The 16,955-nt window shown below is 39.2% G+C and overlaps 1 protein-coding gene across 1 annotated transcript in view; it reads right to left on the bottom strand.

The window, feature by feature from the left end:
• The window catches only part of NINL (ninein like), a 92,562-nt gene that overhangs the window by 20,901 nt on the left and 54,706 nt on the right, over window positions 1–16,955 (bottom strand). The window contains exons 18-19 of the mRNA XM_039225375.1: window positions 13,543–13,647; window positions 12,368–12,437 (exon numbers count right to left, since the gene is read on the bottom strand). Coding sequence (XP_039081306.1) covers window positions 12,368–12,437; window positions 13,543–13,647 — 175 coding nt within the window. The remainder of the gene's footprint in view (window positions 1–12,367; window positions 12,438–13,542; window positions 13,648–16,955) is intronic.

Below are 16,955 nucleotides of genomic sequence, written 5' to 3' on the forward strand. Positions count from 1 at the left end.
CCAAATGCATGGAGGTTAAGAGCATCTTAACTAAATAATTAACAGGTCAACCAGGAAATTAAAGAAATTTTCTAAAAAGGAAGCAAATGAAAATGAAAACATGACAGTCCAAACTCTTTGGGATGCAGCAAAGGCAGTCCTAAGAGGAAAATACACTGCAATTCAGGCCTACCTCAAGAAACAAGAAAAATCCCAAATACAAAATCTAACAGCATACCTAAAGGAACTAGAAGTAGAACAGCAAAGAAACCCCAAGGTCAGCAGAAGAAGAGAAATAATAAATATAGAATCCAAAGAAACCAAACAAACAGTAGAACAGATCAATGAAACTAAGCTGTTTTTTTTTTGAAAAAATAAACAAAATTTATAAATCCCTAGCCAGACTTCTCAAAAAGAAAAGAGGGCTCAAATAGATAAAATCACAAATGGAAAAAGACAGATCACACCCAACACCACAGAAATACAGTTATTAGAGAATACTATGAAAAATTGTATGCTAACAAACTGGACAACCTGAAAGAAATGGACAAATTCCTAGACACCCACACACTACAAAAATTCAAATGGGAAGACATAGAAAATTTGAACAGACCCATAACCAGTGAAGAAATTGAATCAGTTAATAAAAATCTTCCAACAATAAGGGTCCTGGGCCAGACTGCTTCCCTGAGGAATTCTACTAGACATTTATAGCAGAGTTAATACTTATCCTTCTATATATATATATATAATACATATATATATATATAATACATATATATATAATACATATATATATATAATACATATATATATATATATATATATTTCTAGGAGAGAAAGAGAGAGACAGCGTGAGCAGGGGAGGGTCAGAGAGAGAGGGAGACACAGACTCTGAAATAGGCTCCAGGCTCTGAGCTGGCAGTCAGCACAGAGCCTGATGCGGGCCTCGAACCCACGAACTGCGAGATCATGACCTAAGCGAAAGTCGGACGCTTAACCAACTAAGCCACCCAGGCGCCCCAATACTTATTCTTCTTAAGCCATTCCAAAAATACAGAAACGAAAAGAAAGCTTCCATACTCATTCTGTGAAGCCAGTGTTATTTTGATTCCCAAACCAGAGACCCCATAAAAAAGGAGAGAATTACAAGCCAATATCCCTGATGAACATGGATGCAAAAATTCTCAACAAGATAATAGCAAATTAAATTCAACAGTATGTTAAAAGAATTATTCACCATGATCAAGTGGGATTCATTTCTGGGCTGCAGGGCTGCTTCAATATTTGCAAATCAATCAATGTGATACATCACAATAATAGAAGAAAAGGATAAGAACCATATGATCCTGTCAATAGATGCAGAAAAAGCACCTGACAAAATACGCATCGTTTCTTAATAAAAATTCTCAAGAAAGTCAGGATAGAAGGAACATACCCTAAAATCATAAAAGCCATACATATGATAAGCCCACAGCTAATATCATCCTCAATGGGGAAAAACTGAGAACTTTCCCCCTCAGATCAGGAGCATGACAGGGATGTCCACTCTCACTAGTGTTGTTGAACATAGTGTCGGAAGTCCTAACCTCAGCAATCAGACAACAAAATGAAATAAAAGGCATCCATATTGGCAAAGAAGGAATCAAACTTTCACTTTCACAGATGATATTATACTCTACATGGAAAACCTGAAAGACTCCACCAAAAAACTACTAGAATGACACATGAACTTAGCAAAGTCACAGGATACAAAAAATCAATGTACAGAAATCAGATGCATTTCTATACACCAATAATGAAGCAACAGAAAGAGAAATCAAGAAATTGATCCCATTTACAACTGTACTAAGAACCATAAAATACCTAAGAATAAACCTAACCAAAGATGTAAAAGATCTGTATGATGAAAACTATAGAAAACTTATTAAAGAAATTGAAGATACAAAGAAATGGAAAAACAAATATTGTTAAAATATCAATACGACCCAAAGCAATCTACACATTCAATGCAATTCCAATCAAAATTATACCAGCATTCTTCTCAAAGCTAGAACAAACAATCCTAAAATCTGTAGGGAACCACAAAAATCATACACAAAAATAAACTCAAAATGGATGAAAGATCTAAATGTGAGATAGGAAACCATTAGAACTCTAGAGGAGAAAACAGGCAACAACCTCTTTGACCTCAGTCGTGGCAGTTTCTTGCTCGACACGTCTCCAAAGGCAAGGGAAATAAAAGCAAAAATGAACTAGTGGGACTTCATCAAGATAAAAAGCTTCTGCACTGCAAAGGAAATAACCAACAAAACTAAAAGGCAACTGACAGAATGGGAGAGGATATTTGCAAATGACATATCTGATAAAGGCTTAGTACCCAAAATCTATAAAGAACTTCCCAAACTCAATACCTAAACCACAAATAACCTAGTGATGAAATGTGCAAAAGGCATGAATAGACACTTTTCCAAAGAAGACATCCAGATTCTGGTCAACAGACACATGAAACGATGTTCAACATCACTCACCATCAGGGAAATACAAATCAAAACCATACTGAGATATCACCTCACACCATAGTGGCTAAAATTAACAGTTCAGGAAACAACAGAAGTTGGTGTGGATGTAGAGAAACGGGAACCCTCTTGTACTGTTGGCGGGAATGCAACCTGATGCAGGTACTCTGAAAAACAGTGTAGTGGTTCCTCAGAAAATTAGCAATATAGGGGCACCTGGGTGTTTCAGTCAGTTCAACATCCGACTTCGGCTCAGGTCATAATCTCATGCCCTCTGAGTTCAAGTCCTGCATCAGGCTCTGTACTGACAGCTCAGAGACGGGTGCCTGCTTTGGTTTCTGTGTCTCCATCTCTGTCCCTCCTCTGCTCATTCTCTCTGTGTCTCTCTCCCCCTCCCTCCCTCACTCTCCAAAGTAAAAAAAATTTAAAAATATTAAAAATAAATTAAAAATTGAACTACCCTACAACCCAGTAATATCACTACTAGGAATTTATCCAAAGGATACAGGAGTGCTGATTCACAGGAATACATTTTTAGAGCAGCACTTTCGACAATAGCCAAATTATGGAAAGAGCCCAAATGTCCATCAACTGATGAACGGATAAAGAAGATGTGGTTTATACAATGGAATACTACTTGGCAATGAGAAAGAATGAAATCCTGCCATCTGCAACAACATGGATGGAAATGGATGGTATTATACTAAGTGAAATAAGTCCATCAGAGAAAGACAGATATCATGTTTCATGTTTTCCACTTATATGTGGAACTTGAGAAACTTACCAGAAGACCATGTGAGAAGGGAAAGGGAAAAAACATTTTCAAACCATGAAATACTCTTAAATACAGAGAACAAACTGAGGGTTGATGGGGGGAGGGGGCAGGAGAGAGGAGAAAATGGGTGATGGGCACTGAGGGATTTGTTGGGATGAGCACTGGGTGTTGTATGTAAGTGTATGTAAGTATGTAAGTGATAAATCATGGGAATCTATCCCCAAAACCAAGAGCACACATTGTATGTTAGCTAAGTTGACAATAACTTATATAAATAAATAAATAAATATCAATTGATCAATCAAGAACAATAAAAAAATAGAAACATAATACTAGTTCCAGTCTCTGGTCTGACAAGAGCTCTATCTTCTCTATAAGAAAAAGGCTGAGTAAATTCAAATCAACAACTCCTCTTAGAATCCATCAGAGAACTGCAGTCGTAGGGCAAACCAATAACTAATAACTAATAACTAGAGAGACAGACTAATGGTTCACAGCTTACCAGAAAGGGGACTAGTAAGGACAAATGCTGGAGGCCACATCTGGATAGCTGGTGAGTTAAAAAGTCATGGTCTCAGGGGAGCCCTCAACTTTCCTGAGACATACTAGGTTCTTGACCTAACAACAGAGAGAATCTCCTCAGCCTTCTAGCAAGTGGGAGTAAAGTAATGGCTATTGACTGAACTGTGTCACCTCCAAATTCCTATGTTGAGGCTCCTAAACCCCCACTGTGACTGTATTTGGAGATAAAGCTTTCAGGAGGAAATTAATTAAGGTTAAATGAGCTCATATGGGTGGGTCCCTAATCTGACAAGACTGTGACCTTTTAAGAAGTAGAGCACTGTCTTTCTCCCTCTGAGTGCCCATGCAGAAGAAAGGCCATGTGAGGACACAGTGAGAAGGCAGCTGTCTGTAAGCCAGGTATAGGGCTCTCACCAGCACCCAAATCAGCCAGTACCTTGTCCTGGACTTCTAACCTCCAAAGCTATGAGACGATAAATTATTACTGCTTAAATGCTCCAGCCTATGGCAACCTGCTTCAGATTCTGTGTCTCCCTTCCTCTCTGTCCCTCCCCTACTCACGTCTGTCTCTCTCTCACTCAAAAAATAAACAAACATTAAAAAAAAAAAAAAAAGGTTTAAAAGGGGACTGTTGGAGTGCCTGGGTGGCTTAGTCAGTTAAGTGTCAGACTTTGGCTCAGGTCATGATCTCACGGTACATGAGTTTGAGCCTTGTGTCAGGCTCTGTGCTGACAGCTCAGAGCCTAAAGCCATATTTGGATTCTGTGTCTCCTTCACTCTCTGCCTCTCCCCAACTTCTCTCTCTGCCCTCTCTCAAAAATGAATAAACATTAAAAAAATTTTTTTTAAATTAAAAACATTTTTAGGGGCGCCTGGGTGGCTTAGTCGGTTAAGCGTCCGACTTTCGCTTAGGTCATGATCTCGCGGTTCGTGGGTTCGAGCCCCGCGTCGGGCTCTGTGCTGACTGCCAGCTCAGAGCCTGGAGCCTGTTTCGGAGTCTGTGTTTCCCTCTCTCTCTGACCCTCCCCTGCTCACGCTGTCTCTCTCTCTCTCTCCTAGAAATAAATAAAAAATATTAAAATAAAAATAAAAATAAAAACATTTTTAAAAATTAAAAAAAAATAAAAGGTGAGTGTTCAACTGTGGGACATCAACACCACGGACTAATATTCAGCAATAAAAAGAAGCTAACTACTGTACAGGCAATGCTTAGATGAATCTCCAGGGAATTGTGATGTGCGAGAAAAGTCACTGTCAAAGGTTACATTCTGTGTGATTCTTTTTTTTTTTAATTTTTTATGTTTATTTATTTTTGGGACAGAAACAGAGCATGAGTCGGGGAGGGGCAGAGAGAGAGAGGGAGACATAGAATCCGAAGCAGGCTCCAGGCTCTGAGCTGTCAGCACAGAGCCCGATGCAGGACTCAAACCCATGAACCGTGAGATCATGACCTGAGCCAAAATCAGACGCTCAACTGACTGAGCAACCCAGGCACCCCTGTGTGATTCTTTTTAAATAACATTTGAGATGATACTTTCAGAAATCAAGGACTGATGAGTACTTGTCAGGGGTTGGGGCTGGAGGCTGGAGGTAGGTAGGTATGGTTGTAAAAGAACAACATGAAGGATCCTTGAGGAGTTGAAACTGTTCAGTTCAGTATCTTGACTGTGGTGGTGGATACACAAACCCACAGAGGCAATAAAATCTTATGGAACTCAATACACACACTCCCCTGCACAGATACACACAGACACATACATACACACATACAGACAGACAGACACCAATACAAACATACATACACAGACACACAGAGACACACACGAGTACACAAGTAAAACAGGAAATGTGAATAAGGCCCATGGATTGTATCAACATCAATAGCTTGGTTATGGTATTTGTTATAGTCTAATTTCTTCCACCCAAAATTCATATGTTGAAGTTCATATTCTCAATACCTCAGAATGTGACTGTATTTAGAGACAAGGTCTTTAAAGAGGTGGTTAAGGGAAAATGAGATGCTGTGAGTGGACTCTAATCTGACAGTGTCCTATTAAGAAATTAGGATACCAGCATGTAAGAGGGAAGACCATGTGAGAACACAGGAAGAAGATAGCCATCTATAAGAGAGGTTTCATGAAATTAACCCACCAACCCTTTGCTCTTAGACTGCCAACCTTGAGAATTGTAAGGAAATATATATATATATTTTAAATTTTTTAATGTTTTATTTATTTCTGAGATAGAGAGACAGCGTGAGCAGGGGAGGGTCAGAGAGACAGGGAGACACAGAACTTGAAACAGTCTCCAAGTTCTGAGCTAGCTGTCAGCACAGAGCCCGATGTGGGGCTCGAACCGAACCATGAGATCATGACCCGAGCCAAAGTCGGACACTTAACCGACTGAGCCACCCAGGCGCCCCAGGAAATATATTTTTAAAAAAATTTTTTAATGTTTTTATTTATTTCTGAGATAGAGAGACAGCGTGAGCAGGGGAGGGTCAGAGAGACAGGGAGACACAGAACTTGAAACAGTCTCCAAGTTCTGAGCTAGCTGTCAGCACAGAGCCCGATGTGGGGCTCGAACCCACAAACCGTGAGATCATGACCTGAGCCAAAGTCATACGTTCAACCGACTGAGCCACTCAGGCACCCCAGGAAATATATTTCTGTTGTGTAAGCCATTCAGTCTCTGGTGTTTTGTTATGGCAGCCCTAGCTGACTAATAAAGATATTATACTATAGTTTTATAAAATGTTACCAGGGGAAGATTCAAAACCTTTGGGATGCAGCAAAAGCAAAACCTTTGGGAAGTTTATAGGGACACAGGCCTACTTCAAGAAGGAAGAAAAATCTCAAATACACAACCTAACCTTACAACTAAAGGAGCTAGAAAAAGAAAAACATACAGAACCCAAAACCAATAGAAGGAAATAATAAAGATTAGAGCAGAAATAAATTATATAGAAACTAAAAAAACAAAACAAAGCCAAAAGCAGAGAGATCGATGAAACCAGGAGGTAGATCTTTGAAAAATTAACAAAATTGATAATCCCCTAAACAGACTAATCAAAACTAAAAGAGAAAGGACTCAAATATTAAAAAAATCACAGAAAGGAGAGGAGAAAAACCAACACCACAGAAATACAAACTATGAAAAATTACATGCCAACAAATTGGACAACCTGGAAGAAATGGATAAATTCCTAGAAACATACAGCCTACTAAAGCTGAAAAAAGAAAAAGAAAATTTGAACAGACCGATAACCACTAAGGAAATTGAATCAGTAATCAAAATTCTCCCAACAAACAAAAGTCCAGGATCAGATGGCTTCACAGGCAAATTCTACCAAATATTTATTTTTCTAAGTTTATTTATTTTGAGAAACAGGGAGAGAGAGAGAGAGAATGAGCAGGGGAGAGTCAGAAAGAGAGAGGGAGAGAGAATCTGAGGCAGGTTCCGTACTGTCAGCTCAGAGCCTGATGTGGGGCTTGAACTCATGAACTGCAAGGTCATGACCTGAGCCGAAACCAAGAGTCATATGTTTAACCCACTGAGCCACCCTGGTGCCCCAATTCTACTGAACATTTAAAGAATAGTTAATACCTATTCTTCTCAAACTATTCAAAAAACTAGAAAAGGGAGGGAAACTTCCAAATTCATTCTGTGTGGTTAGCATTACCCTGATACCAAAACCAAAGACTCCACCAAAAAAGAGAAATCCAGGCTTATTTCTCTGATGAACATGGATGTAAAAATTCTCAACAAAACGCTAGCAAAACAAATCCAACAATACATTAAAAGAATAAACCACCATGATCAAGTGGGGTTTATTCCTGGGTTGCAGGGCTGGTTCAATATTTGCAAATTTGCAAATTAATGCAAATGCGGCACATTGCATTAATAAAAGAAAGGGTAAGAACCATATGATCATTACAATAGGTGCAGAAAAAGCATTTGATAAAGTACAACATCCATTCATGATAAAAATCCTCAACACAGTAGGTTTAGAGGAAATATACCTCAACATGATAAAGGCCATATATGAAAAATCCAGAGCTAGCAACATTCAATGGGATTTGAAAACTGAGAGCTTTTCCTCTCTGGTCAGGAATAAGACAGGAATGTCCATTTACACTACTTTTATTCCACATAGTACTAGAAGTCCTAGTCATAGCAATCAGACAACAAAAAGAAATAAAAAGAATCCAAATTGGCAAGGAAGAGGTGAAAGTTTCACCATACGCAGATGACATGATACTATACAGAGAAACCCTGAAAGACTCCACCAAAAAAACCTGCTAGAATTGATAAAAGAATTCTATAAAGTTACAGGATACAAAATCAATGCACAGAAATCTGTTGTATTTTATACATCAATAGTGAAGGAGAAGAAAGAAATTAAGGAATCAATCCCATTTATAATTATACAAAGAAAATAAGATATCTAGGAATAAACCTAACCAAAGAGCTGAAAGACTATAAAATAAAACACTGATGAAAGAACTGAAAATGACACAAAGAAGTGGAAAGACTTCCATGAGCATGAGTTAGAAGAACAAATATTGCTAAAATGTCTATGCTACCAAAAGCAATCTACCCATTTAATACAATTCCTTTCCAAATACCAACAGCATTTTTCGCAGAACTAGAATAAGCAAGTCTAAAATTTGTATGGAACCACAGAAAGTCCCAGGATAGCCAAAGCAATCCTGAAAAAGAAAAGAAAAGCTGCATGCATCACAATCCTGGACTTTAAGTTATATTACAAAGCTGTAGGAATCAAAACAGTTTGGTACTGTCACAAAAATAGACACAATGATCTATAGAACACAATAGAAAACCCAGAAATGAACCATAACTATATGGTCAATTAATCTTCAACAAAGCAGGAAAGATTATCCATCGGGAAAGAGACAGTCTCTTCAACAAAAGGTGCTGGGAAAACAGGACAGCGACATGCAGAAGAATGAAACTGAACTACTTTCTTTCAGCATACAACAAATTATACTGAAAATGGATTAATGACCTAAATGTGAGACCTGAAACCAGAAAGATCCTAGAAGACAGCATAGACAGTAATGTCTCTGAGATCAGTCACAGCAACTTCTTTCTAAATATGCCTCCTGAGGCAAGGGAAACAAAAGCCAAAATAAACTATTGGGATTTCATCAAAGTAAAAAGCTTCTATAGAATGAAGGAAACAATCAACAAAATAAAAGGCAGCCTATGGAATGGGAGAAGATATTGCAAATGAAATATCCAATAAAAGGTTAGTATCCAAAATCTATAAAGAACTTATCAAACTCAACACCCAAAAAACCAATAATTCAATTTAAAAAATGGGAAGACCAGTGAATAGACCATTTTCCAAAGAAGACATCCAGATGGCCGACAGACACAAGAAAAGAGGATTAACATCACTCATTACCAGGGAAATACAAATCAAAACTATAATGAGATATCACCTCACACCTGTCAGAATGGCTAAAATCATAACACAAGAAACAACAGGCATTGGCGAGGATGTGGAGAAAGTGGAGAGCTCTTGTACTGTTGGTGGGAATGCAAACTGGTGCAGCCAGTCTGAAGAAGAGTATTGCAGTTCTTCAGAAAGTTAAAAATAGAACTACCCTATAATCCAGCAGTCACACTACTAGACATTTATCCACAGAAAACTAATTCAATGGCATACATACTAAAAATACTAATTCAACAGTATATATACACTCCAATGTTTATGGCAGCATTATCTACAATAGCCACATTATGGAACTAGCTCAAGTGTCAGTAACTGATGAGTGGATAAAGAGGATGTGGAGTGTATGTATGTAAGTACACACACACACACACACACACACACACACACACACACCGGAATATTATTCAGCCATAAAAAAGAATAAAATCTTTCCATTTTATTTTTTATTATGACTGAGATGGGGCTAGAGAGTATAATGCTAAGCGAAATAAACTGTAGAAAAGCAAATACCATATGATTTCACTCATGTGCAATTTAAGAAACAAAACAAAGAAGGGGTGCCTGGGTGGCTCAGTTGGTTAATTGTCCTACTTTGGCTCAGGTCATGATCTCACAGTTCGTGGGTTTGAGCCCTGTGTTAGGCTCTGTGCCAACAGCCCAGAGCCTGGAGCCTGCTTCAGATTCGGTGTCCCCCTCTTTCTAGCCCTCCCCCACTCACACTCTGTCTCTGTCTCTCAAAAATAAATAAAACATTAAAAAAATTTAAGTAACAAAACAAAGGTGAATAGAGAAAAAAAGAGAGAGGCAAACTAAGAAAGAGACTCTTAACTATTGAGAACTGATGGTTACCAGAATGGAGGTGAGTGGGGGGATGGGTGAAACAGGCGATGGGGATTTAGGACTGCACTTATCATGATGAGCACTGGGTGCTGTATTTAAGTGATGAATCACTACATTGTAAACCTGAAACTAGTATTACACTGTATGTTAACTAAGTGAAATTTAAATAAAAACTTTTTAAAAAATGTTACCATTGGGGGAAACTGATCAAAGTGTATAAAGGATTTTGCTATATTTCTTATAACTATGTGAGTCTATAATTATCAATAACGGTATCAATTAAAAAAGAATTAAAAAAACCAAGAATGACACACCCCAGCTTGTGTGCTTTCTCCTTAATAATCCACCCAAATGCCAGTAAAGGAGACCAAGTAAGAAAAGCATCTGTGTTAAGGGAGCAGAAAGAGGACCAGTGTAGGGTCAGTGCTGAAACAGAGCAGGAAGGGCATTTATGCATGGGGTAAGGGAGATTAATCAACAGTAAGTAGATCTTCTGAGGATACAACCAGGATTCTCACTGTTGGAGATATAAGCTACGAATATGGAAAGGGAGAAATTAGGATCATCCTAAGATATTAGGTAGAAACTGCATATATGGGTTTGAATTTATGATTTTCAATAGAGAGAGATATATAAATAAATATTGTTCATGAACTATATGCAGATTCATTCATGAAACTCTAAGTACATACACACTCCCTAACTCTATCCACTAACTATGCCTGGAAGTAGTGATGTCCCAGGAGCAGTGGGCAATCTGGATGCTCAGGTCTTAGTATCCAAACACTATTCTACACTAATGGTCACCAGAAGCTCCTTGGGGGAGTAGCTGATCACAGAGCTCAGGCAAGAGAAGTATTAGATGAACCTGGAATATCCAAGGGTACCAGAAAGTAAAGAAGTGTTCAAAAAACGATCAACGTTCATCTGGAGAACCAGAAACCACTGTGAAGGGGCTCTCATTAGCCAAATCTGAGACAATTTGAGCACAAAAATAAATACTGATGGTAATGAATTATAACCCATTGAGTAAAACAGGAGCTTGGATAGTAATATGATGATGTAATGAATAAATAAGTGAACAGAAAAGAAAGCTCTTCCTTACACATTTAAAATACCAATAAGGGGCACCTGGGTGGCTCAGTCGGTTAAGTGTCCGACTTCGGCTCAGGTCATGATCTCTCCTGGTCCAAGGGGTTCGAGCCCCGCGTTGGGCTCTGTGCTGACAGCTCAGAGCTTGGAGCCTGTTTCAGATTCTGTGTCTCCCTCTCTCTCTGCGCCTTCCCAGCTCATGCTCTGTCTTTCTCTGTCTCAAAAATAAATGTTAAAAAAAATTTTTAAAAACCCAATAAATATAAAAGGAATGGTGGAATTAGTTACCACCTGGCCTTCATCAAAGCAAGAAATAAAATAAGGGTATAAGAGTTTGATAGGGAATATTATGTAAATTACATATTGTACATAATATTAAAGTATCTACCATACATGTTATGCTGAGTGAAATAAGTCAGGCAGAGAAAGACAGATACCATATGTTTTTACTTATAAGTGGATCAGGAGAAACTTAAGAAGACCATGGGGGAGGAGAAAGGGAAAAAATAGTTGGGGAGAGGGAGGGAGGCAAACCATGAGAAACTCTTGAATACTGTGAACAAACTGAGGGCTGATAGGGGTCGGGGGAGGGGAAGGAGGGTGATGGGCATGGAGGAGGGCACTTGTTGGATGAGCACTGGGTGTTATATGGAAACCAACTTGACAATAAACTATGAAAGAAAAAAAAAAGTATCTACCATACAACACTCACCATTACAAATGGAAAGGTAACCTTACTGTGGAGAAGCCTGGCCAATACCACCTAACTAGTAATGGAACAAATTATGCCAACGAGACCTAATCTAAATCTAATCACAAGGGAACATCAGACAACCAAACGGAATTATTTCCTATAAAATATCTGTTTGTAATCTGCAAAAGCACCCCAGTCCTAAAATCCAAGGACCAACTGAAGGAGCCATGTGATTCTGAAGGTGCAAGGACAGCTGGCAAAGCTCAATGGGGCGGGGGCTCAGGCAGCACTTCTGCATCCACATTCATATCCTTGGAGCCAGGGAAGGGGCTGATGGCTTGGCAACTCACTCTCAGATCTTTCAGAAAAAAATTCTGTCCTTCCTTCCTGTAAGTTTGAAATTATCTCAAAATAATGAAAAAAGGAGAGTGGTGTTAAGCGTCATGCAGGAGTCAATACCTGACCTGTTTGTTGAGTTCTTCCATTTCAGAGCAGGCCTTTTCGTTGTCTCTCTTTAAAGCTTCAATTTCCTTCCTGTTAGAGAAGCAAAATTGACAATATCACTGACCAGCCAGTTTCTTTTTTTCCCTGGCATTGGATTTGCAGCCACAAAACAGACCCTCACACCTGCTCTGTCACTGTCCTACACCACTGACGCTGCCCACCCAGTCAGGACTCTGACCATCGGAGCCAGAGGAACATTGCCAGTACCACAATAAGAGCAAACACCCTCCATGACATTCTTCAGTCACACACAATAATACCTCTTTAGCAAAACCTGTGACCATTCACACTAAGCAGCATAAATAGGACCAAAACAACCTTGTATCTGCTGGGGTCTGTTGGGAAATGGGTCCTGGCAGCAAATTAGAAAAACAACAGTTTCCAGAGGGGGAAAAACTTAGATTTCAGAAATGCTATCACATGATAGCAATCCGTTGTTGACCATCTGCTCTGGATAGCATATTTTAATCATGTTGAATTTCAGACTTAAAAAAAAAAAAGTCAAACAAAAGTTGTGCTTGGATAAAACTAAGGTAGTGAAAGCAGAAAGCTACTGACAGGTACTCTGTGCTCTTCTCCCTCCACAAACACAGTTTCTCCTGCGTCAGTTCCCGCTCCTCTACCCCTTATTCTAATCCACTGAAATCCACAAAACGTGGAGAAGCCCAACCAAAATCATTAACAAAACATGAAAAAACAGATTCCAAAAAGGCCCCAGAAGCATCTCTTACTGCTAAAGAAATACTCACTCTCCTCCCACCCCCACTCTGTGGCATGATGTGGAGCAGCAACTTAGGGGTGGAAAGTGCTTATACAGACTTCAGAGAGAAGTGGCCCGAGCTAGAGCTGTCCACTGTGGTGCTGACTGTGCTGCCCCATGCACATGCTCCATCTCATACTTAGGAGCCCAGGCATGAAGATGGCTGTCAACATCTGGAACAGGATCTGAGCCCTCCCACACCTATCAGGCCTGGTAAGAGGTCAGCATTGCTTGCCTTTGTGGTTTTTCTGGAACTCTGGGTTGGTGTGTCAAAACTTCCCACTTTCCACAGCAGTACCTTCTAAGCTTATTGCCCAAAACACAAAGCATGTTGCAGACTGGAATCTAGGTAGAATGACTGAGCCAGGCCCTTACCTCTGTGCGTCATTTGTCTTTTCTGCAGCTTCAAGCTCTTGCTGAATCCTTCCCAGCTCATTTTTCAACAATGTATTTTCTTCAGAAAGCCTATCCAACTCTATTCTGCATGAAAAAAATGGAAAAAAGAAGGTGGGGACTCCAGGAGCTGGTCACCACATGCAGTCCACACGAGTCTGGTCTTGCAGCTGGAAGTCTTGGTGATCCTGCATCATCCCGGGTTAATGGCACAGGACACACTGTTCTTCTTTCTATGAACTGCTAACATGCCATGGTTTGCATCTCCTAAGCAATAAGCTACAGAAAATAAAGCTTTCTTACCTTCTAAAACAGTTACACAATCAACAACTCACTAATGTATTTAAGCACCTTGGTTCTGTTTAAGTTTATGGCTAATCTGTTACTGCATCTTATAACCACTAACTGAAATAGAAGTATGCTCACAGTATGCTCACCACTGGCTGTGGGTCCTCAGGTTACGGCAAAGGATATTCATCCCTCACCAGAGAACTCTGGCACAGAGCTAAGGAACACAAGGAATCAGAAGACCAAAACACATTTTCCTCTTTAGGGAGAGCTCCCCTCATTGTACACTGAGGTCAAACACTAGGGAGGAGAAACTGGGAAGATGCCCACATCAGTGTATAGAGAGAGACATGATACAAGGTGGATGCCTCAATGGAAAGAAATAAGCATGAACAGTTACTACATGAACCATGTCTGCCTGGAGCCATTTTTGCTTTCTGATAACATAGAGGTCTCCACTTATATAACACCACTGACATATGACAGACGAGCAATTTATTTACCAGTAAAAATCACAAAAGAGACAGCTTAAAACCCATGTGCTGCCCAAGATATTTATTCTTAATAGATAGTGGTCTGGTTGACATTTATTTCCCCCATAGGTCCCTATCTGGCATTAGCTTCTAATTTTTTTTTAGGCTAAAAATACTCGAAGCCACATGATCTTGTCATGTTCATTTTATGTTAATATGCTTATAATACCAAGCATAAGTGCCTTCTTCATAAGCATAAATATGACTTCATTTTATCTCATGAGAAACTAAAGAGAAAAATAAAGAAAGAGAAGTCACTGGAATTTTTAAAGCAGTAAAAGGTTTCAAGCAAGGGAGTGAAACAAATGAGGTCTGTGTTTGGAAAGTGCCATTCTGGCTCCAAAACAGAAAACAAATTGATTCAGTGGATGTATGTTGGGGGTGGGGGGAGGCGGTTCCCACTTAAAGCTTCCTGGACCGCAGATAAGCTGAAGGCTGTCCTATCCCATCCCCCTTACCACACCACGCAATTAGAGCAGTGTGAAGATGATCATATAATGGGTGATTGTCCTCACAGACGGTAATGGAAACCTCCAAGGGCCCTCTAACAAAACAAATACCTAGAAACTGAAATCCAGCTTTAAGTATTAAGCAATATAAAGATAGAGCTACCCTGAGGCCAATGCCTATGCCATCAGCAGCATGGACTCCTGCACTAAGCTAGTGCCCTAGAAAGAGGTTAAAGTGGCCCCAGATTAGCAGGCTCTCCTTTCTCAGCAAAAGCAATATCCACCCTTTCTACAGAAAGCACCCTCTGCTATGGCTCCTCAGATTCCCAGCGATTAACATCATGTAAACATGAGGACACAATCAAAGATCACCACAACATACGTGGAAAAAGCCACCTCTGAAAAAAAATAAAATAAAAAGCACCAAGAATGAGACAAGTGAGAAAAGATAAAAGATATGGAAGGGAAAAAGATGGAGGGAAAATGAAAAGACCTAACATCATACATCTAATTGTAGGGCAAGAGAAAATCAATGTTTTAAAAATAATGGCTGGAAGAGGCACCTGGGTGGCTCAGTCAGTTGATTGTCTGACTCTTGATCTCAGCTCAGATCTTGATCTCAGGATCATAAATTCAAACCCTGCATTTGGCTTCATGTTGGATATGAAGTCCACTTAGAAAAATAATAATTAAATAATGGCTAGGAGTTTTTCATAAAACACAAATTCAGTGGGCACAATGTCTTTCTAAACAGGACAGGTAGAAAGAAAACCACACCTATATCCGATCACCAACATAAATCCAAAAGACATGGACAAGAACTTTCTTAGTAGTTCTATTTGTGATAACCAAAAACTAAACACTACTCAAATCCCCATCAACAAGTGAATGAGTAAATTGTGGTATATTCACACAACACTCCACAGCAACGAACCATATGAATAAGCTACAACTGTAGATCTTGGATCATCCAGATGGGTCCAATGTAATCACAGTGTCCTTAAACATGAAGGAAAGGGGCAGGAGAGTGGGTGTCAGAGTGATGTGATGTAAGGTGGACCTGACAGTCATTACTGTCTTTAAAGATGGAAGGGGGCCAGAAACAAGGAATGCAAGCAGCCCACAGAAGCTACAAAGGTAAGAATAGTAATTCTCTTCTATAACCACTAGACAGGAAGGCAACCCTGCCAACATCTTAATTTTGGTCCAGTCATACCCATTTCCAACTTCTAAGCTCCAAAACTATAAAATAATAAATTATGTTGTTTTAAGTCACTAACTTTGGGGTAATTTGTTACAGCAGCCATAGGAAACTAATACACATAAACAGCAACAACTAAACAGAACAGACTACCTAATGTCAACAGTGGAATCTTGATGATATTGAATATGTTCAAAGGGCAGAGAACACCTCTTTAATCTAGATTTGTGTTCCCAGGAATACTATCTTTCAAAAATACTTACACATCATAAAAGCCATCTATAAGAAGCCCTCAGCTAACATCATCTGCAATAGGGAAAAACTGAGAGCTTCCCCCCTGAGATCAGGAACACGACAGGGATGTCACTCTCAGACAACAAAAGGAAATAAAACACATCAGAATTGGCAAAGAGGAAGTCAAACTTTCACTCTTCACAGATGACATGATACTATACATAGAAAACAGGACAGACTCCACCAGAAGCCTACTAGAGCTGATCCAAGAATTCAGCAAAGTTGCAGGGTACAAAATCAACGTACAGAGATCGGTTGCATTTTTATACACCAACAATGAAGCAACAGAAAGAGAATCAAGAAACTGATCCCATTCACAATTGCACAAAAAAAACCATAAAACACCTAGGAATAAACCTAACAAAAGATATAGGAGATCTGTATGATGAAAACTATAGAAAACTTATGAAGGAAATCAAAGAAGACACAAAGAAATGGAAAAACATTCCATGCTCATGAATAGGAAGAATAAATATAGTTAAAATGTCATTACTACCCAAAGCAATCTACACATTCAATGCAATACCAATCAAAATCGCACCAGCATACTTCTCAAAGCTAGAACAAACTATCCTAAAATTTGTATGGAACCACAAAAGACCCCGAACAACCAAAGTAATATTGAAGAAG

Source organism: Hyaena hyaena, unplaced genomic scaffold, assembly GCF_003009895.1.
Source record: "Hyaena hyaena isolate Hyena2069 unplaced genomic scaffold, ASM300989v1 scaffold_2105, whole genome shotgun sequence".
Taxonomy (NCBI): domain Eukaryota; kingdom Metazoa; phylum Chordata; class Mammalia; order Carnivora; family Hyaenidae; genus Hyaena; species Hyaena hyaena.